The sequence below is a fragment of the Tachysurus fulvidraco genome, chromosome 14, assembly GCF_022655615.1.
Source record: "Tachysurus fulvidraco isolate hzauxx_2018 chromosome 14, HZAU_PFXX_2.0, whole genome shotgun sequence".
NCBI lineage: Eukaryota > Metazoa > Chordata > Actinopteri > Siluriformes > Bagridae > Tachysurus > Tachysurus fulvidraco.
The window spans coordinates 7,296,746-7,317,808 of NC_062531.1; the positions used below are offsets into that span (position 1 = coordinate 7,296,746).

General features: G+C 36.7%; 4 protein-coding genes across 4 annotated transcripts in view; 2 read left to right on the forward strand and 2 right to left on the reverse strand.

The window, feature by feature from the left end:
- Positions 1–5,862, forward strand: part of cep104 (centrosomal protein 104) — a 31,894-nt gene extending 26,032 nt beyond the window's left edge. The window contains exons 20-22 of the mRNA XM_027133114.2: positions 81–157; positions 4,165–4,258; positions 5,091–5,862. Coding sequence (XP_026988915.1) covers positions 81–157; positions 4,165–4,258; positions 5,091–5,227 — 308 coding nt within the window. The 3' untranslated portion in view covers positions 5,228–5,862. The remainder of the gene's footprint in view (positions 1–80; positions 158–4,164; positions 4,259–5,090) is intronic.
- A 932-nt stretch (positions 5,863–6,794) lies between these two features.
- On the reverse strand, positions 6,795–8,899 carry b3gnt7l (UDP-GlcNAc:betaGal beta-1,3-N-acetylglucosaminyltransferase 7, like). The gene has a single exon (XM_027133116.2). The coding sequence runs from the start codon at positions 8,621–8,623 to the stop codon at positions 7,403–7,405; it is 1,221 nt and encodes a 406-aa protein (XP_026988917.1). The 5' UTR covers positions 8,624–8,899; the 3' UTR covers positions 6,795–7,402.
- Positions 8,900–14,065: 5,166 nt separating this feature from the next.
- Positions 14,066–17,269, forward strand: c14h1orf174 (chromosome 14 C1orf174 homolog). The gene is made up of 2 exons (XM_027133141.2): positions 14,066–14,588; positions 15,624–17,269. The coding sequence occupies exons 1-2, from the start codon at positions 14,259–14,261 to the stop codon at positions 15,723–15,725; spliced, it is 432 nt and encodes a 143-aa protein (XP_026988942.1). The 5' UTR covers positions 14,066–14,258; the 3' UTR covers positions 15,726–17,269.
- On the reverse strand, positions 17,122–20,858 carry dffb (DNA fragmentation factor, beta polypeptide (caspase-activated DNase)). Its single transcript, XM_027133140.2, has 7 exons — positions 20,673–20,858; positions 20,463–20,589; positions 19,915–20,100; positions 19,392–19,471; positions 18,606–18,779; positions 18,326–18,426; positions 17,122–17,982 (listed from the first exon to the last, which is right to left on the reverse strand). The coding sequence occupies exons 1-7, from the start codon at positions 20,793–20,795 to the stop codon at positions 17,778–17,780; spliced, it is 996 nt and encodes a 331-aa protein (XP_026988941.2). The 5' UTR covers positions 20,796–20,858; the 3' UTR covers positions 17,122–17,777.
- Between the last annotated feature and the right edge of the window lie 205 nt (positions 20,859–21,063).

The following is a 21,063-nucleotide window of genomic DNA, read 5'->3' on the forward strand; positions in this document are numbered from 1 at the left end:
ATTTTTGTTGCATTTAAAGTTTGATTTTTGTTAAGTCTGAGAACAAACTCCTTTGTGTGTGGGTGTGTTTTTCTAATCAGCTCTTCCAGATACTGTGGCCAAAGGAAACTGTAACCACTGTCCTTTGTGCCATGAGGACATTTCTCCAGGAGAGGAGGTGAGACACATGCAAGTTTAATGCTGCTTTTTTACACACACATTCACACATCACTGAGCTCAGATTCAAATGCAAATTACAACTCTAAAACTCTACAACTCTAGAACTCTCAAAAACTTTTTGTGTTTACATTCTACATTTGTATTTATTCCTTTGACAAGTTTTTATCCAAAGTGACATAAAAATGGTATGGAATAAAATAAAAAAAATCTGTTAAAAATAATATTTACAGCAGGAATTCTATACAGTCAGGAATAATCGGTGAATCACTTGATTATTATTTGTGTATCTTCAAATGCAACCATTTTGGATAAATGGACATCTACCATCTGTTCCCGTTTCACTCTTGCATTGTATCTGATGTCTCTAATTACAGGCCTTTAGAAGGCTTTGGTTAATGGAGACAGTGTCTCTGTCAGGCACTAAACAGGTGTGCATGGGTTGAACAAAAAAGCTAAGATAATGTGTAACATCATGTGAGGACAAAAGTATGCTGTTCAAAAGTCTGATTGTGAAGTTCTGATGATATTTTGATCTCTTAACCTGTTCAAGTCCTATTCCTGTTCAACTGAGATACAGGTATGGGGGATAGCCTGAACTTTTGCATGTTTTTCAAAATCCCCAACTTGCCCCGAATATAATATACATGAAATTTTCTGTTTATTTTCTTGAAATTTCTTTCCAATAAAAGCTCATAAATATTTTATTTTTATAAACTCAAACTTTTCCACATTTTATGCATAACAATAAATCATTTTGGATGCCACAGTATGATGCTCGGTAGTAATACAGTATTGTAGTGAGATGAAGTTGTTTATACATCATTGGTCCACAGTCATTTGAGGGCAACAGAAGCTCCAGTAGTTCTCCACACATCTGATTTCATTTATTGGGTTTATCTAGTTTATCAAAGCGATATTATTTTTTATAAGAATCTCAGTATAGTAAACCCTAACATAATATCAAAAAATAGAAATGAAATCATTTATATTTTTGTTTTGATTTACATGTACCTCACGCAGCCTACACAACAGTATCACAAGTAGTTCAAATACATTTTTAAATGCCTTCCAGCTGAGAATGTTACAGTACCTAATAAATATAACGTAAATGCCTTTAATGCTAAAGTTAATGAGTTGATGAGCCCTTAAAGAGCCAGAGTGCATCTGAGTCACATTTACTTATAACATGTTAAATTTGAATGCCTTATATTTTAGAACCATGTTATGTTTGCATTTCATGTTTCAAGTTGTTAAAAGGTCACACTAACAAATAGACAGTGAGATATGATTAATTATGGGATGTGGTAGCTTAGTGTATAAGGTGTTGGACTACTGATCGGGAGGTCATGAGTTCAAATCCCAGGTGAACTTAGCTGCCACTGCTGGGCCCCTGAGCAAGGCCCTTAACCCCCAAATGCTTGATTGTATAAATTGAAATGAAAAATGTAAGTCACTCTGGATAAGGGTGTCTGCTAAATGGCAGAAATGTAAATGTAAATATGTTTTAAAATTAAATTCATGAACAAGGAAATTTTTGCTGGAATTAGCATGTGCTCATGGGGAAATCCACAAAGTTTATAAATTAGGGTTATTGTATCTGGATTTGCATTCGTCACAGGTCAAAAGTTTCTGGTCAAAAGTACTGTTTCTTCCTTTATATTAGCAATACAACATTTTAAGCTAATTTAAGTCCTCTCACTTATTTTCAGCATCACTACTAGCATGAAATATTATATCCATTTAATTGTTTGGATATTGGAAAAAAATCAGCTAGATTTGTGAGTCGTTCTGATCACAAACATTGCCAAGAAACCTGAAGTCGTCTTGACTACTTTTTACTCAATAGATTATGCTGGAAGGTTATAATGGTTATGTAATTATAGAGAATGCAGATGTTATGGAGAGTTTTGCAAAGTCTGAAACATAAAGGATTTTAATAAACTGGGATTTACCCAGCTCACAAATGTTGCTTTATTTTTATTTGTTTACTTCATACAACACGGGCTCACTTTTCAGACTTAAGCCAGTTTTATTACACCATTAAATTTCAATGCTGGCAGATCTGCTCAGTGCAACAACCTAATGTCTTTATATATAGGTAATGCTGTGCTTGCACTATTTGCTGTAGTATAGAAGTGTGCTGATGTTACAGTCAGTCATGGCGTTGGGGGGAAGGGTTGATGATTCCAAGTGGCCTGAATAGAGTCCAGGAAAACCAGCTACGTGGGAAGCTTTAAGATCCAGAATCCTTACTCTTTTGAGCAAAGCATTGAAGCATAGCTTTTAAAAGAAAGACACTTTGCATACTAGACTGCAATTATGCAATTAACACTACATATGTACAGTGTCATGGAAAAGTATTCAGCTGCCTTAAACTTCTTTACTTTTGTGTTGAAATTTCTTTGTAACCTGGGTGTTAAATCAGCCACATTTTTATTATAATATTACGAATATACGGAAAATAGCCCACAATGTTGAGATTGTGGGAGATCAGTTTATTTTCTAAATTACTTACAAATAAAAAATATAATGGTTTATTATATAAGTATTCACCCTGTTACTAAGAAACTCTTCATCAGTTCTAGTGCAGCCATTTTCCATCAGATGTCGCATTAGTTCTTATTGATAGAATATTTAATGATACATAACTAATTCACCTGTGTGCAATTAAAGTGTCACGTGATCTCTGTTTAAAGACACCTGACATAATTACAGTATAAATATGTGTCTTCAAGAACACGGTATACTGTAAATACACCTATTCCTGGAATATATACACTATAAATATGCCACTGCCTGTGTTTTAAATGTGAATTGACAAGCTAACAAAAAATGCATTGGTGGCAGAAGAGAGTTTTTTATTTTTATTTTCGACATGCCACCACCACCACCATCATTGTGGAAAGGGGATCTCAGTATGACGAGCAGCATTTGGTTATCCCAAAACAGAGTTTTGTAGCAATAGCTTGTTTCCTTTTTCCACCCATGTTCATGGGTTTCTGCAGCTCTGCAGACTCTTGGCTACTGAACTTTCTTCTTTCCACCGTTCACAGTTTGAGATCCTCTTTATGACTAGTTTTATTACTTTTATTTCCAGAAATTTGTCCCAGTCTTGTTGTGATAGTACCTTGATATTTTTGCTCAAGTATGTCTAACAAAATTTGCCGCATTTTAGAAACAGATTGTTGTTTTTTTTGTCTTCTTGGAACTGGTTGAAACAGAACAGAGGTGCCTCGTTTCATCCAGATATAACATTTAGAATTGAGGCCAAACAGTTAAAATTTTGTTTTATCAGACCAGGTCAATCTTGTTAGTCACAGTCTGAGAGTCCTTCAGGTGTTTTCTTGCAGACTCCAAGCAGGCTTTCATGTGTTTTGCACTGAGGAGAGTCCTCCGTTTAGCCACTCTGTCAAAGCCTAGATCGGTGGAGGGTTGCAGTGATGGTTGTCCTTCTTGAACTTTGTTCCATCTCCGCACAGGATCTCTGGCTCTCAGTCAGAGTGACCATCGGGTTCTGGTCACCTTTCTTACTAAGGCCCTTCTCCCCCAATTGCTCAGTTTATCTGGTGACCAGCACAACTTGCTGGTTGTGCCAATCTTCTCCCATTTGAGAATTATGGAGGCCACTGTTCTTTTGGGAATCTTCAGTGCAGCAGAATTTTTTTTGTAGCCTTACCCAGATGTGTGCATTGCAACAATCCTCTGAGCTCTGCAGCCAGTTCTGCAGATATGCATTGTCAGCTGTGAGGCCTTCTATTGAGAGGCGTGTGCCTTTCTAAATCCTGCCTGTAAATTTACAAATAGACAGTGAGATAAATTCTGTATAGATCCTGTAAATTTAATTTACCATAGGTAGACTATATAAATGCACACACGCGCACACACACACACACACGATGATGAAAAATATTATGCAAAATATTAGTTTGCATTCACAGGTGTCTGCTGTATTCATTTGTGACTTAACAGTCCAAGCAGCTGGGTAACACTGAGCTGTGTGTTTAGGGCTGGAAGTTTCACCTCATGGACAGCAGTGCCGGTTGTAAGCAGAACACACGTAGGACAGCGGCATTACAGCGAGCAAAGACACACACACAAGGTGAGCCATTCATCCTTTTCTTGGCCTGCAGCGAGCCCTCCACCTTCCCAACACTATTTGACAACATACTCATCCTCAAACAGACCTGCCTGAAATGAACTCTACTGTAATTCTGCAGAACAACTTTTTCGTTTAATTTGTGTAAAAATATATAGTAATATTTACAAAGCAATATGAGTCTGGGTAATACTGATCAAACCACCAGGCCAGAAATAAGCTAAGAGGCAGTTTCTCCTCCCCCAACCCCCTATGCCAACATACCCACCCCCACCTCACCTCCACTCCAACTGCACAAGGTCTAGTTATATACCTATGAAAGGCAGGAATTGTGGATTTGATTTCTATACAGCATACTGTAGTAGCTTAACTAAATGGCACTGAGAAATGTTTGTACATGGTTAGTTTGCTATGGATGCCTTAGATAAGAAAAAAAGAAATGCAAAATATTTTATAATGTCATAATAAGGTTATAGCCTTATATATGATTAATGTTTGTATTTATCATTTAAAGCAAACCAAAATTTAGTTTTTACCCTTTCCTACACAAGATGTTTAATATTTGAGATACTAAAGCACACAAACATCTGATTTTCAGTGGTAGCTTTAAATTAAAATGTGAATCATGACAGTGAAGTTAGTAACACTGCCACCTCGCAAAGTCCAGAGAGCTAGGTTTGATCCTGAACACAGGTTAGAGTCAGGGTTCATTTTAGTGTGCTCACAAATATCCCTCCACAACATCATTCTCTTGAAAATTATCAATCACTGTAAGTTCTGAATCGGGTTGCTTTTTTTTATTTATTTGTTATTTCTCTAATTGTGTCACAATCAGGGAAGACATTTGGTACAGCAGCATTGAAGGCGGCAGCAGTGGAATCTGTTGGGAAAGGCAGAGGTGGTGGCCGGAGCAGCACTCGTATCCCTGCGCCAGCACCACGCCCCAGTAGGACCAGTAAACTAAAGCCTTAGTACCAGCCAATGAACTTATAAGCTTTGCTCAGCACAGTCGGACATGATTATAGGAGTACAGCACAAAATTTTCTCCTAATCATATCCATCAGCACGGCAGTGAAATACACATAGTAATTAAGATTAAGGAGATAAAATAGGTTTTAATTAGTTATATTTCATTCTAATGTAATGTTCCCATGTATTTTTTTATTTTATTATATTATAATTTGTGTGCATATGTGTGAAGATGTGTAAACATAGATTTTTAAATGAAACACCTTTATAATTTTGAGTTGTTTTAACACCGTGTCTAGGCTGAAAGTGAAACAAAATTACCTGGGATGTAATGTTGAATTAGAATATTATTATAGCCTAAGACTGAGAAAATGTTTAAATTTATAATTCTTTTCTGAAATGTCTTTATCTTATATCTTAGAGCACTTGTTGAAAACAACAGTATTGATAGTTTTTTTTTGTCAAAAATGTAAAATAAAATAGAACACTCCACATGAACAGATATTAACCAAGGCAGTGTCAGTGTCAGTGTTGATTCTCTGAAGCAAAATCCACACATGGTGTGATGGAACAGTCATTAATATCATACCAACATGTAAACAATATTTCAGTGTTTATTAAACGTACTTCTGGATTAATGATGGTTTTGCCAGTTTTAGCATCATTTTATTCACAAATTATAGACTTTTCAGATAAAATCATCAGTTAAGTCCTTCCATGAGTCATACCAACTCACTATGAGTCATACAGTGAGTCAGTTACTGGTACAGAAATCATTGTAAACATTGAAATCATTGATATTTAATGAATTATTGATACATTTAGCTATTTGTGGATTTCTTTATAAAATGTTTATATTTGTTTACATTTCCCAAAAGAGATCTAATGTGTATTTATTTATTAAATTAGTATGTATCATATGTAATGTAGCATATAAACATGTCATATAACAAATAAATCTGTACATGTATAAACATGTAAGCACATGTTAGGGTACCAGATCTGAAAATGTAAAAATGAACCTTTCTGAACTAAAGTGTTCTTAATGAAATAAGCAAAATACTTTTAAATAAACTCCTTGTGTTGATAGTTTGCAATTAAGGCGGTTATGTCAATCATACTTGAGCAAATTACAGAGACAAATTGTAAACACATTACACATCTGTCATAATGTACCACAGCAGATAATTTATAACAGGAAAACATGGAAACAACCTTCGGATGCTCTAATGGTTTTTAAAATTTGCTATACTTTCTGTTGTGCTTCTGACGATCTGTGTTTGGATAAATACAATGACTAAAGCATGTTATTCCACTGAAGTCATTGTCTTCAAACACAAAGAAAGCATGTCATAATTTTTTTTACACCCGCCTTAGAACCACACTTTTAAATGTGAGATAGTTAAATAAAGGTAATTCACATGAAATGGCCCTTACAATTGCAGAATGTCCTGTCATAGTGTCAAATCAGGCTGGTGAAAAAGTACACTTATAAAGTTCACTTGTGAATTCTTAACAACTATATTTCTACATTGCAAGGGGTATGCCATAGAATTCATTTGCTATTTTACTGTTTAAATGCAAAGCTTTGCTTTTAGTTATGTGCTATCCAGTCACTACTTTCTTAATTGTCATAAAAATGTAATAGATAAACTCATCGGTGTAACAATTCAAAGAATTGTATATTCTTAGAATTGTATATTTAATAAATCAGTTGTCTATAAACCTTACACAAATAAATTGCCTCAGAGCAAAATAAAAAGTGGCTTTTAAGTTTTCTCTCTCTCTGTTTTTTTTTTTTTTAGAAACGTAGCTAGCTTGCTTTTTATGCAACAAAGCATAATTATTGTTTGACATCCGCACAAAACCTCCAACTGTAAAGTTTAGGGCTTTTCTTTGGTTTTCTGATGTAAATACATTTTACGCACTGCATATTGGAACATGTATGTTTAGGAGAATTTCAATCAATGAGGAAATATTTACTATTTTGATCTATTTGTTTGTTTAATATTATTATTATTATTATAAACATTATTATTATTATTATTAACATCATTTTGTGTTCCCCTTACATCCCAACAACTACCTTTTTGAGCCAAATGAGATCAAAATCATTCATAATTATGACTGGAAAATGAACAAAGAAGACAAAGAATAAAGTCCAAAGCATCCAAAGATTCAAAAAATGTGTGGACTTATTTCCACATCCTTTTTGGTACAGGTGAGCTTCTCATCATGCACCGTGTCCCACATACTCAGCAGTTCCTCTGGGCTCATTTTGTGCACAACAATGAGATCACGGTAGAAACATGGCTCGCTGTTCATCAGGCTCACCTTGCGCTTCACGATCCCAAATGTTTTGAAGCTTCCGTGCATTTCTGGTTTCAACTTTAACTCCTGAAGGCACATGCCCAGGAACACATCGTCAATGGGGAAAAGCACCATTTTCTCAGAAACAGCTAAAAGTCTACGTGCCAGATCAGCGGACATGACAAACCCTCCACCACCTACATAAGGTGGATACGGCTTATCATACAGCTCTTTGGGTATATAGTACTTACTTTTGTTATTTCTAATAGGCACTGCTTTTGAAATTGTGTCCCCAACAAACAGGTTCTGCACTTTCTTGTCCTGTGTTCGGAAGTCTATTAGATCCATCAGGTTAGATGGGTTGACAAAGACATCATCATCCCCTTTAAAAATGAAGCTCACTTTTGTGCAGTAGATATCGAACCATCTCAGAAAATTGATCTCCTTCAGTGTGAGGTTAAAAAAGGTATCCATGAAATTCCATTGCAGTATATCTCCATATAGTCTGTTCTCGTATTCGAGGAGTTTCTGTAGGTTCTTGGTATCCTTTTCAGGCGTAGGGGTGCCCAGCAGGAACAGGGTTTTAATTATTTTGCCCTTGATGGTGTGCTCTTTGCCCCAAGTACGACGCACAGCCTCGCGGCGGTCGTGCTGCTCTATAACCGACTTCACCACGATTAGCACATCCACGTCCCCAGCACACTTCTCAGGGTGATTCATGAGCATGGGGAAATACCTACAGTGTCTGTGCAGAACGAATTGGTGGAACCTAGAGTCCAGATTCTGAAACCAGCTCTCACTGCGCAGGACTGAGTCCGCAGTGCAGTTAATAGCGGTGATGTTCCACGTAGACAGTGCGCGCTTACTGACCGGTGCCTTGGGAGCCTTAGTGTTTCTAACCCCGGCTTTAGTCTTCCACTGCATAGTCAATCGCATGTTGCTTTTCGGGTCCGAATGAGGCACCTCCTTCTCCACCTTCATTCGGAGATCACCCACTCTGAACTTCTGGACCATCAAAACAGTGGCCAACAATAAAGTCAAAGACAACAAGGACTTAATGACTCTGTTGCGCCGGAATAGATGCTCCATTTCGGAGGCGCGTATCAGATGCACTTGGTTAAAACACGCGTGCAGGTTAAAGGCAAAAAATTCTCAAGAGGAATTAAGAAAAACATGACACTGATAATTAACTTTTGGGTGGTTGTCCTGTTAGAAACAAACCGGTGTCCTGTTACCCGGCATTTTGGTGAAGATAGTTAGTTTAGCCGCTGGTCTAAGATATCCATTCGCGATTCGGTCTGTCTTCTAATTTCTATGTTCTACGTAGTGAACTGGTAAAACTGCAACACATAAAGGGTGTCTTGGACACTCACTCATCCCTTCAGCCCCACCCACTCACCCACTCACCCACACACACACACACACACACACACACACACACACACACACACACACACACACACACACACACACACACACACACACACACACACACACACTAGGCTGCTCTATAACGTCTACCTGTGACACCCTTCCTGAGATCACACACAAGTGTGTAAGGTTTAAAGCCGGTATATTTCAGAGACTTCGAACGAGAAAACCGAAAACTGAAAAAAATCTGTTCTTTGTGTCTTTTTTTTCTTTTTCTTTTTCTTTTTTTTTATACACTGGCACGTGCGCTTCTGTAAAAAATATGCTGTGGCACAAATTAACTGATTGGTCCATTTAAACAGTCTATTTATCTATTTCATGAAAATTCATGTAATGGCAAGGCAGGATTTACTGCTTTGTTGGAATGTTGTGCCGCTTTAGAGAACAACTCTCAGTCATCAAAGCAGATGAGTAAAAGCATCAAAACTAGAATTCCAACAAATATATCTGCATTCCCGTAGGTTTATTTTTTAAAGAATGTTAAAGAATGAAGTTTGTCCAATTGTTGAATTGCAGAAACTGATGGGAAGAATGTGCAAGACAGACTGATTTTCTAGCAGGATTCATGAACTTTATAATCAGTGCATCTTCTAGCTTCTATGTTCTATAGAAGTGTGTGTGTGTGTGTGTGTGTGTGTGTGTGTGTGTGTGTGTGTGTGTGTGTGTGTGTGTGTGTGTGTGTGTGTGTGTGTATCTCCATGAAATAAACCATTGTAACATTTATTAATCAGATTTAATTTTTTTTTTTAATTAATCAGATTTTTTTCTTTGTTGTATTGTATTTAATCATGCTTTCAACTAACTTCCTTTTTTGATCCAAATGAGATCAAAAGCATGAATAATGTTGACTGAACAGGGTTTGTACAGATCACACAACCTCTGAAGTTACTCCAACCCTTTCTGGCCATAGTAATAAACCTTTATGACTCAGCATGTGTTAATAAATGTATTAAAAAATAAAAAGGAATTTGTCAAATAGCTTTTGAATAAGAAAAAAAAAACAAGACATGCTTTGTTTTGAAAACAATCAACTTTGGGTTGGAAACACATCACAACACCCTGGCATAGATTATTTCTCTATAAGAGTATGTTTTTGTGTTATGGACCTGGTATAAGGAACAAAACATAAAAACATACTCTTATAGAGAAAAACATACTCTTATAGAGAAACATTATGATAAAGTCATCTGTGAGCTGGGGTCCTTTCTTGTGCTTCTATTGGCCACTTGTATACCAAAGGTGTTAAAAATAGTTAATGAAATTTGACCAAGATTTGTTAAAGCTGTACTGGACTGTAAGGGCCCATAGACTATATACTTAATATGAAATCACTGGGAGAACACGACCCCAACGCACTTGCAACAGCAAATATTTTCTGTAATACCTTTAGTAGGTGGTAGGGGGCCTTAATCGGCTCTAACAATTAAATAAATTATTCCGGTCAATAACCCAGTAAAATACTTTGGCTATATGTAGTGTGTTCTAGTGTACCAGTGTTTTAGATTAAAATGTTAATAAAAAATACAGATTTCTTCCTAAAGCAGTGTTATTTTGTACTGTTTTGGGTAAGAAAAAAAGACAAAATGTTATATTTTTTAAACTCATTCAAATGTTTTCTTTGAGTGATTACTTATTATGTTTGGTGGTATGTTTGATTCATACACAACAATGTCTTTAAAAACCATACGCTACAATTATTTTGTCTTTTTTTGTATTTTGGCGACCTCTGTCGGAAATGAAATAAAACAACAACAAAATCTGGGATTTCTATCTATCTATCTATCTATCTATCTATCTATCTATCTATCTATCTATCTATCTATCTATCTATCTATCTATCTATCTATCTATCTATCTATCTATCTATCTATCTATCAACCCAGAACAATAAAACCTAAACCTAGAGATGTTAATAATGGATTTTCTAGTTTCTTATGGTCTCATGGACTGACGCGATTAGCTTTAGATGTCTTTAGAGAACACCAAAGAGCTGAGGTGAAGTGTCAATCAGGATCTGATTATAAAATATCTCATGTAATGTGGTGATCCACCAAATGTCAGTGTACATCATTTCATGCATTTTCTTTTACAGCATTTGGCAGATACCCTTATATAAAGCAACATGCATTTATCTAATCTATAGCAACTGACTGTTAAGGGCCCTGCTCCAGGGCCCAAGAGTGGAAGCTTGGTGGCCCAGGGATTCAAACTCACGACCTTCTGATCAGCAGTCCAATACCTTAAGTACTGAGCTACCACTTCCCTAGTATACATGTAAGAAGGGCATTATTCAGATAAACAAACAGAAACGATCCACAGCTCAGATGGAAGATGTTGTTCAAAGAACCCTTAGCCAAGACATACCACAAATGTTCGGCTTCATGGAAGAGAGGTGAGAAGAAAGCCATTATTCTTCTTATTCACTAAGAAGAAAGTGCAGCATGTTATGGAAAACCAATACTGTGAAGCATGATATGCTAAGAAAGGCTCCCTGACCCCATTCTGACTACATTCTACAGAGGAAACATTAAGAGCATTCTGAGCAGCTGCATCACTGTCTGGTTTGGGAACTGCACCATCTCGGATCGCAAGATCCTGCAGCGGATAGTGAGGACAGCTGAGAAGATTATTGGAGTCTCTCTTCCCTCTATTATGGACATTTACACCACACACTGCATCCTCAAAGCCAAAAGCATTGTGGATGAACCTTGACACCCCTCACACATACTCTTAACCCTCCTGCAGTCTGAAAAACGTACCGAAGCATTCGAACGAGAAAGCCGAAAAAATAAATTTTTTCAAGCTGAATAAAATCTATTCTTTGTAAATGTTTTTTTTTGTATGAACCGTGCCATACACTGGCACTTGCATGTCTGCGCACAATTTGCTGTGGCACAAATGACCTGATTGGTCCATTTAAACAGTTTTACAGAATTTCATGAAAATTCAGGTAACGGCATGGCAAGATTTACTGCTTTGTTGGAATGTTGTGTCGCTTTAGATAATAACTCTCAGTCATCAAAGCAGATGAGTAAAAGCATCAAAACTAGAAATCCAACAAAAAATATATGCATTCTAGTAGGTTTCTTTTTTAAAGAATGCCCCTCAGATTAAGAGCAGTTTTATTTATGTAATAATCTATATTTGTTAGGTGCCTTTGGCCCTGTTCTGCAAAGTAAAATAGTAACATATCACTTCAATCAAATATAATTTACTACTGACTTGTTATTTAGTTGCTCACGTAACGTTACTAATACAGACCTTAGGTTCTAAAACATTAAATCTGTCAGATTTCCTGAATGTTTAAAGAGTAGCTTTAAATATCTTTAAGGAATGAAATGTTGTATTCATAACACAAAGTTTGTCCAATTGTTGAATTGCAGAAACTGATTTGAAGAATGTGCAAGACAGACAAATTAATTTTGTTTAAAGTTGTCAAAGCAACTAGTTCTTTAACTAGCTTTTAATGCAGCAAAGCATAATCATTGTTTGACATCTATAATATAGTTAGGCATGGTTGTCCAGATTTGTGTCAGGGTAACAGGTTTGCATTCCTATCAAGCAGGATTCCTGCTTTTCTAGCAGGATTCTTGAACTTTTTAATCAGTTCATCTTCTATCTTCTATGATCTACAGAATTGTGGTGTGAGTGTAAGCCAAAAACATTGTGGTTGAACCTTGATGCCACTCACACACACTCTTAACCCTCCTGCAGTCTGAAAAAAGGTACCCGAAGCATTCAAGCCCTCATGACCAGACTGTGTAACAGTTTCTTTCCACAAGCCATAAGATTTCTTAATAACTGAACTGTACTGTACTGAGCACAGCACACACACACACACACACACACACACACACACACACACACACACACACACACACACACACATACATCACCTGTATGGACTACACAGACCAACACTAAATACACACTCTTCCAATATACATCCATCAAACTGTTTACATAGTGTTTTGCACATTGTTTTTGCTTTTTGCACATGCTGTCTAACATTTCAGTTGATTGCTGTTTTGCACAATACTTTACAATACCTCATGTAACTGCTGCTATAATACTGTGTTCATTCCAGTATTTCTGCACACGCAATATTGATTGAACATACAGTATTTACACTAGTCAAAGCTGTTTTTGTGTAGTGTCTTTTGTGTAATGTCTTGTATTATTTCTTTGCACTCTCTTTTGTCCTGCACTAAATGCATCCAGATACAGAAACCTGTTCCAGCACGACTGATAGAAGCTAGACCTCAAAAGATCGGTAGAATTAGTTAGATAAAGGTACAGAGTAATTTGCATAATTTAATCATTAAATCGTTGTATAACTTTACAAATTAGATTGTCACAGAGTGAAAATTGAGTGAGTTTTTTTCAGAAGGGAAAATAATAGATTAGAGTTAATTTATTAAATTATTTCATTCTTATGGACAGAAGATCTTGCTCATTGTCTCTGTTCATGGCACCATGTACAAAATAATCTTTTATGCATTTACAAACTACTTTATTTTCTATCAAGAATACAGACAAAAAAATAATGAGTAGTCGTGAAAGGTAAGTAATCAATTTAGGAAAAGTTTACTCGCTTTTATACATTGTAAATTCATTCATTCTCTACCGCTTATCCGAACTTCTCGGGTCACGGGGAGCCTGCCTATCTCAGGCATCGAGGCAGGATACACCGTGGACGAAGTGCCAACCCATCGCAGGGCACACACACTATGGACAATTTTCCAGAGATGCCAATCAACCTACCATGCATGACTTTGGACCGGGAGAGGAAACCGGAGTACCCGGAGGAAACCCCCGAGGCACGGGGAGAGCATGCAAACTCCACACACACAAGGCGGAGGCAGGATTCGAACCCCTAACCCTGGAGGTGTGAGGCGAACATGACGCCTGAGATAGGCACAGGCTCCACGAGGAGTTCGGATAAGCGGTAGAAAATGAGTGAGTGAGATGAGAATCTAGCGACAACGTCTCTAAATTGTCAACAGAAAATATTGTACTGTCTCTTTAAATTGTCTCGGTGTGAAAAGTTCATGCTAGGTTAGCGTCAAAGCTGCGCAGCCCTCCCCCCCCTCCCTCCCCCCCTCCTCCCCCCTGCCTTTCCGCTCGAGCAGCGCGGACACCGATACGAGTCACTATCATGTAAACACTCCTCAAACCTTTCTGATAATTCTTAATCGAGCAGCAGCAGCAGGAGTTGAAGAAGAATAAGCAGCAGTGCTGCGCCGAATAAACCTATCGGAGGGAGACTGAACACAACAGCCGTGTTGAACAGATGGCCGGCGACACCGGGGAAAGGAAACGGCTGCCGAAGAGACCTGCATCCGGCTACAGAGCGGAGAAAGCGAGCAACAGTGTCACCGAGACGGACCGGATTCAGGCCGGACTCGTGAGCTGTTCGGATCGCGGTGGCCGCAAAGAACGGAGAGGGAAAGAAAACAGCGTGAGTAAAGCGAGCGCGTCGTCGCGGACAAACCCGGAGAAGATGGAGGACGCGGGGTCTTGTGGACCGGCCGATAGGGCAGACCCCGGGGTTTATGTCGACGAGGACAGCAACCACATTTTCCCAGTAGAGCAGTTCTTCGGAAACCTGGATGCAGTTCAGGTAACGTGTCTGATTTTATTCGTCACGTACCGGGTTATTTATTTGACCTTGGCTTATAATAATCAGTTACCTTGTCTTAAGTAAACGTTTTTCCCCGGAATATAAAAGTAGACCACTTCAATTTGCTCTTGGTGTTACTACTGTTTATAATGGTGTCGTGTATTAATACTGGTCTGGAATAAAATATCAGAAACGCACAATCTGCGTATGTCCCTTCTGTGTTTATGAACACGTGTCTGATCCAAAACAAAAAGATTTTCTCACTTCATAATAGATCAGAAATAAATAGTCAGGTACCATGTGCTCAGGGATATGGAGCCTATGGTCAATGCTGTGTACATCAACCCATCTGATGTCAGAATCACACGAACTACGGATAATTTAGAGATGCCAATCATATAATACCACACAAGATCATCCAACACCACACAAGATCATCCAACACCTGACAAGATCATCCAGCACCACACGAGATCATCCAGCACCACACACTAGATCATCCAACACCACACACTAGATCATCTAACACCACATATCTTTTAACTAGGAAACAAGAGTACCCAGAGGAATACCTGAAGCATTGGGAGAACGTACAGAGTGAACACTTAAAGGGCAGAGAGGGAATTGAACCACAAAATGAGCTGACCACTAACCTACCATGACCATTAAATTAATCGATTACAGTCAAATTCTAGCAGCAGCACTCAGCTCTATTTTGTTTGCTCTTCTTTAACACCTACATGTACCAAACTACATTCGGTATATGTTGGAACATTGGTGTATGCAAGTATTACAGATAAGACAGAAAGCTCACCTTTTTTTTTCTCAAACATTTTTCCAACTTTGTACATTTAATTAGGAAATTGCTCACGATTGCATTTTTGTGATGTTTTCTTCAGTTGCATGTGGGGCTTCTCTCAGCACCAATAGACTTTACATGAGAAACTGTGCTTAATCACACAGTTTAAAAATGTTTGTAATGATAATAATTGCACCCAATAAATTCCTATTTTTCCTCATATCACTTTATTGCAGGACATTTCACACAGATCTACTGGCACAGAGGGAATGAGCAGACGAGAGTACAGGAGGCGCCATTACTATGCCAAAGAGGATAGTGACGAGGAGCAGACATAGAACTGGCACCGGCTGAGTTTAAAAGTCTCACACAAATGTACGTTTATTGAAACTTTAATAATGCTAAAACGTTACAGAAAAAAAATGACAGAACACTTGTGTGTAGTTTTGGAGTTGTAAATAATCCTTTTTTTTTGTAAGTAGCTCTGTGTGAGGGCACTTTTAACTAATTTAATGTAATTTAAAAAACCTTTTTGAAAAGATTTCTATTTCTATCTGCTTGTTTTCCATCCGAGCTCAGTACTGAGTGCACAATAGATCGCCATCAGTCAGACTCCTTTCAGGGATTACAGTCATAACAGTTGAAATCAGAGTGAAGAACGTTTTTGGGTATTAAACCAGCTTTTGTCTTAAAATATTTTCAGTGTTGCAGCTACAAAATTTCAACTTAATTGATAAAGAGTATATTAAAAAAAATACATGAGCAGAGCATGAAAGACTGCCTCAGACTTTTTTTTTTATCAAAAAGAACTAAATGTTATTTTGATTTTAAGGAGGTTTTAATGCAGCATGTTGGTAAAGTAAGTCTGAGTAGCACTGTTTGTAAAGTAACATGTTACACTTCTAGAAAAAGTACAATAGTACAGTGGATTACAGATGAAGTCTTATGAAAGGTGAACTTGTGTGGCACATATGCACAATAGTGCTGCAGGAAGAGAAAGTTTCAGAAGATAGTTAATCTCTATTTAAAATAATTTTTAGAAAACATAAAATACATTAAAGAGTGTAACCGTGGTCAAAACATAAATAACCCTTACCAAGAAATATGCTTTTAGGCTACAACGTTGACGTTTTTGTATATATAATTGATCAGCATATCTGTACATAAAATAGATTTGCATTCTATTAAGAAGTGTGCAACTGAGGAGTGTAATTGGTAGCATCAGTCTTTGTGTAGACAGACAGCAATGTAAAAAGACAAACTTAACGTGGAAAGGATTGTTTTACGTGTCATGTGATGTTAAGTGCCTCAGTCAGGAAAAAGAATTGTGTTAACTTTAAAGACTGAATATTGCTGTTTGTTTTTAACTATGTAATTGTAATATTCATTTACATGCTTGATTATATATTTGTGTATATATTTCTATGTAATCAAGAAAATGTTATGTAAGTTTGAATTACATTGTAAATCTGAATTTGCCAAGAGATTTATACATAGACACACACATTATGTGTATACTGTATGTATGTATGCATGTATATATATAATGTGTGTGTGTATGTATAGATATATATTAGTTCTGTTGTATGAAACATTTGCACTAACTTTATATACAAATATGTGACTTGTAAAATTTTATACTCATGTCTGTATAAATTATTAGGTAAATTCTTATCCGTCTTGGTTTACAACGACGTCTCTATTTTTGTATTGAAAAGACAAAAATTTACCAAATGCTGTTTACACAATGTTAATATTTAATATTAAGAACAGTCTGTATTAAACCATTTCACACAAAGTAAAATACTCCGTCCAGACACAGTACATGTTCATTGATTTGACAACAGCATGAAATTAAATGGAATTGTTGTGGCTTATGAAAGGGGCCTGTGTGTCCTTTGTATTGATGATGTCATTCTGTCTAAATCTTATAGTGCTTCAGGAAATAGACACTATCCACAATGTTTAAGCACAAATATATGTTTAAATTCTTTTTAAACAATTTTTAAAGGAACCTTAGGCTCAATTCTTTGGTGTTGTAAACTGGCATTTAAAAAAGAAACCAACGACTTGGTTTAATAAAAAAAAACTAAATAAAAAAAATTCTGTTACCAACTGACGTAGAAAACATGAATTTCATAGAAGTAAATAAGTAAACAAAAAATAAATCTTTCACACATAAGGCAAAATAATTTTAAACTGCTAAACATTTCACAAAATACCTGAGTATGCTAAGGAAATTTGTCCAACAAAGCTGTCAATTATAAAAATCACAAAATTCCTTAATTTCACATTTTAAAATTGAATCTAAAAAGTGTACATAGTTTTAAAAAAATAACAACTAATAAAAAAAAATGCCAATTCTAGTCATGATGCCATTTCTAACCTCTTCACTTCCTTTTAACCCGTCTGTACACTTGGCGTGAATCACATGTTAAGTCATGAGCTCCTTTCTTGTGACAGACGATGTGTACCAGCTTAAGATTTTCTCTTGTAAATAGCAGCTTGTAAAAATAGTCCAGGTTTATATCACAGCTCTTTTTATCTTGAAGTGCATCGACAAGAGTCGGGATGATGGTTCTCTTCTTCTCGATCCTGAAAAAGAATCACGTTAGAACGCAAGTTCTTTTGCAATATGCATAAAAGTAATAGTTTCTGGGTGTTCAGTTATTTCAAATAAAATAGTTCATTAGTAAGTTAGAGGGATGGATGGAACTGAAGGAAGCCGAGGAAGGGAGGCAAGGAAGGAAGAATTAAAGGATGGACAAATAGAACAATGGTCCCTGAACCTAATAAGGTTTAAAGAGTGAAGGAAAAAAGAGTAATGAAGTTGACAACCCTGTGCTGTGGCAGTACCACAGCTTATTATTTGACTTTAATAACATACTATAATATAATACTATAATAATATAAGTTATAAAGTTAGAATTCTTCTCACTTGTGGTCCAGATTCCAGGTGCTGAAAAGGATTCTACTCTCACGGTTTCCATACGGGTTTATCGAGTGCAGAGATTCACACTTTTCCAAATTAAAGGCGCCCTGATAACACACCACAAGAATAAGAAAAAACTAAAGAGATGCATTCAGATCTTTTGGAAAGTAACAATTCTGTATTATAGAATGTTATCTAAATAGTGTTTAGCTAAAAACCAACATTTATATGCACATTCAGGTTTTAAGTTTTAGTTTATTCATTGTGAAGATACTGGTGATGTTACCTGGCAGGAGAACCAGCCTTCTTTAGTGCACAGTCGATGGAGATCCTTCTCTGTCCTGTCAAAGTAATTGCCATGATAGCGCACAGATTTCAGCTTTTCTGTCATGCTGGCTGCCACCTTCTGATATTCCCCCTTCTGCTTAGCATTCTTAATAGTGTGAGCATGGCTGTACACCTGGAGAAAAATACACTCAAATCAGACAAGGCTTAATACTCAACTCATGTGTTTCAGAAAAATGACAAATAAAAGGTCAATGTGTCTTGTGTATGTTATTAATTAAAATGATTACTAATTAAAAACAGTGTGGTTCTCAAAAATTCTACAATCAACAATTTAAATGCCAATATTGTTCTTTTGAAGGTCACACAACAAACTTAAATAAGGGCTAAGAGATGATGTGATTTGGAAAGTTACTACCACAGAGTGGATAATTTTCCTATAACCATATCCATGAACAGCTTCTTTTCATTATTTATCTCTACACGCATACAGAGTTACCAAGAAACGTCCCACATCCAAAAATGTTGTAATAACTTACATTATCAGCCCTATACCTGTTTTTCATTTAAATCTGTGGTGTGTTCATTATACAAGTCCCTGTGAATTAGCTGCACAGAAACAGTAACATATTAAAGGATCGAGTCCTGGTATGGAAAATTAAATCAACACCATCTGACCAGTCATCACTAAGAATTAAACAGCAACTTGAGAATATATTATGCAATGGATAGAAGAGAATAGACCAGAAATTATATAAAACAAGTAAAACCAGTGCAGCACATCTACCTCTTTCACGTATGACCGTATCCTTTGCTCACAGTTATGCTTCATGTATGATGACTTGGTCTTAAATCTTGGGTCAATCCCTAGACATGGACAAAGTTATAAATAATTCAGTATTTTACTTTTAGCAACTGTCAAACTGAAGATGTGTGTAAAAGTTACTTGTGACTTGCTGAACCTCATTCTAGTTACAAAAAAAAAAAAAAACTTCTTTTGCTGCCTTATTTATCTATTGATGCTGAGGTGACATTGTCCAAGGGGAAAAAAACAAACAATTAAACAAATCATGCATTTGTTTGCTTCCTTTCATTTTCTGTTGTTTTTCAAAAAATAAAAAGGCACTTTTGTGCTATAAAATAGGATGAAGGTGTCCACGTCCTTCAAACCATGTTTAATCAAATGATATGTTATCGATTCATAAATTAAATTATGGATCAAGAAGGAATATGAGATGAACGTTTAAAAAAGAAAAACAGAGTATAAACACAATAGAACATTTAAGTGCAATAGTCGAAGCCCTTATTACCTTCAAACCAGTCCTCATCTTCTTCCCTGTTCTCCAGCTCTGCGTTATCATTCAGATTGCACAGGAGTTCACTGAGGATTTTTCTCCTTCTCGCTGAATGCTCATCGATCAATAACTGTTGAGCTGCACTGATCAGCTCTTCTGAGTGTCTGGCCAGTCCAAGGATTTGGTTGAGGTCGTATACCACTAAGGTGGAGGAGATATGAGCAAACATTAATATTTATATATACGATTGTGTGTTTTGCTTGGGTGGTTTAAATCAGTGTTTATATTCTGTTAGCTGACATCAGCCTAGATCATTAAAATTCACTGTGTCCTGTAACACACTGTGTCCTGTAACACTGTTTATTATAGACACACAGGATTCAGGTTCTCAGGATAGCTTTCTAAATTCTGCACCATATAGTGTCCCAACTGTGGCCTGGTTATGAGCTGATCATTTGACTCAGACCCTGGGGTCAGGAACATGTGCTATAAGTGGACAGGGAATAATTTCATACAGGTACAATATTTCTAATTATGATTCAGCGCGTGCGCTATTAACTCACTTCCGTTCCAGCTCTGTCCGTCCGGAAGTAGAACTAACTCAGTGTTATCAGGAAGCTGTAGAAAATAATCTTCCGTCACTACCGTCCCGTCCTCATACAAACAACACTGTACCTCCGAGGCAGGCATCTAGAAAACAAACGTACTGTGAAACTCTAAAACCCGCCCGCTTACAGGCACAAGGAAGACATTTAAAAGTACTTGTTTTAAACCTGAAGTAAACTGCATGCTTTCTTGATCAGCTCTTTCAGAGTAAACGCTGCAACACCGAATTTTTTAGCCTCTTCAGCACGCCTCACTTTCAGCGGTTTTAACTTTCTTTGTGTTTTCGGCATGTTTTTGTTTTTGAGACGGAAGCCGCTGAAGAATCAAACGTTTAGTGGGCGGGGCTTTTTGGGACGACGTAGGGGCGGGGCTTCCTGGGATGACGTTTAAATTTATTTATTTATTTATTGTTTCCATAACAAATGATAACAGATAACAAAATCCAAAGTCATATTATTCAAATCTTAAAATAGTAACATAACATAAAGGAAATAAAAATAAAAAAATACAAAGAAGGGGTATCGAGCAATACAATTAATTTATATAAAAAAAAGAGGA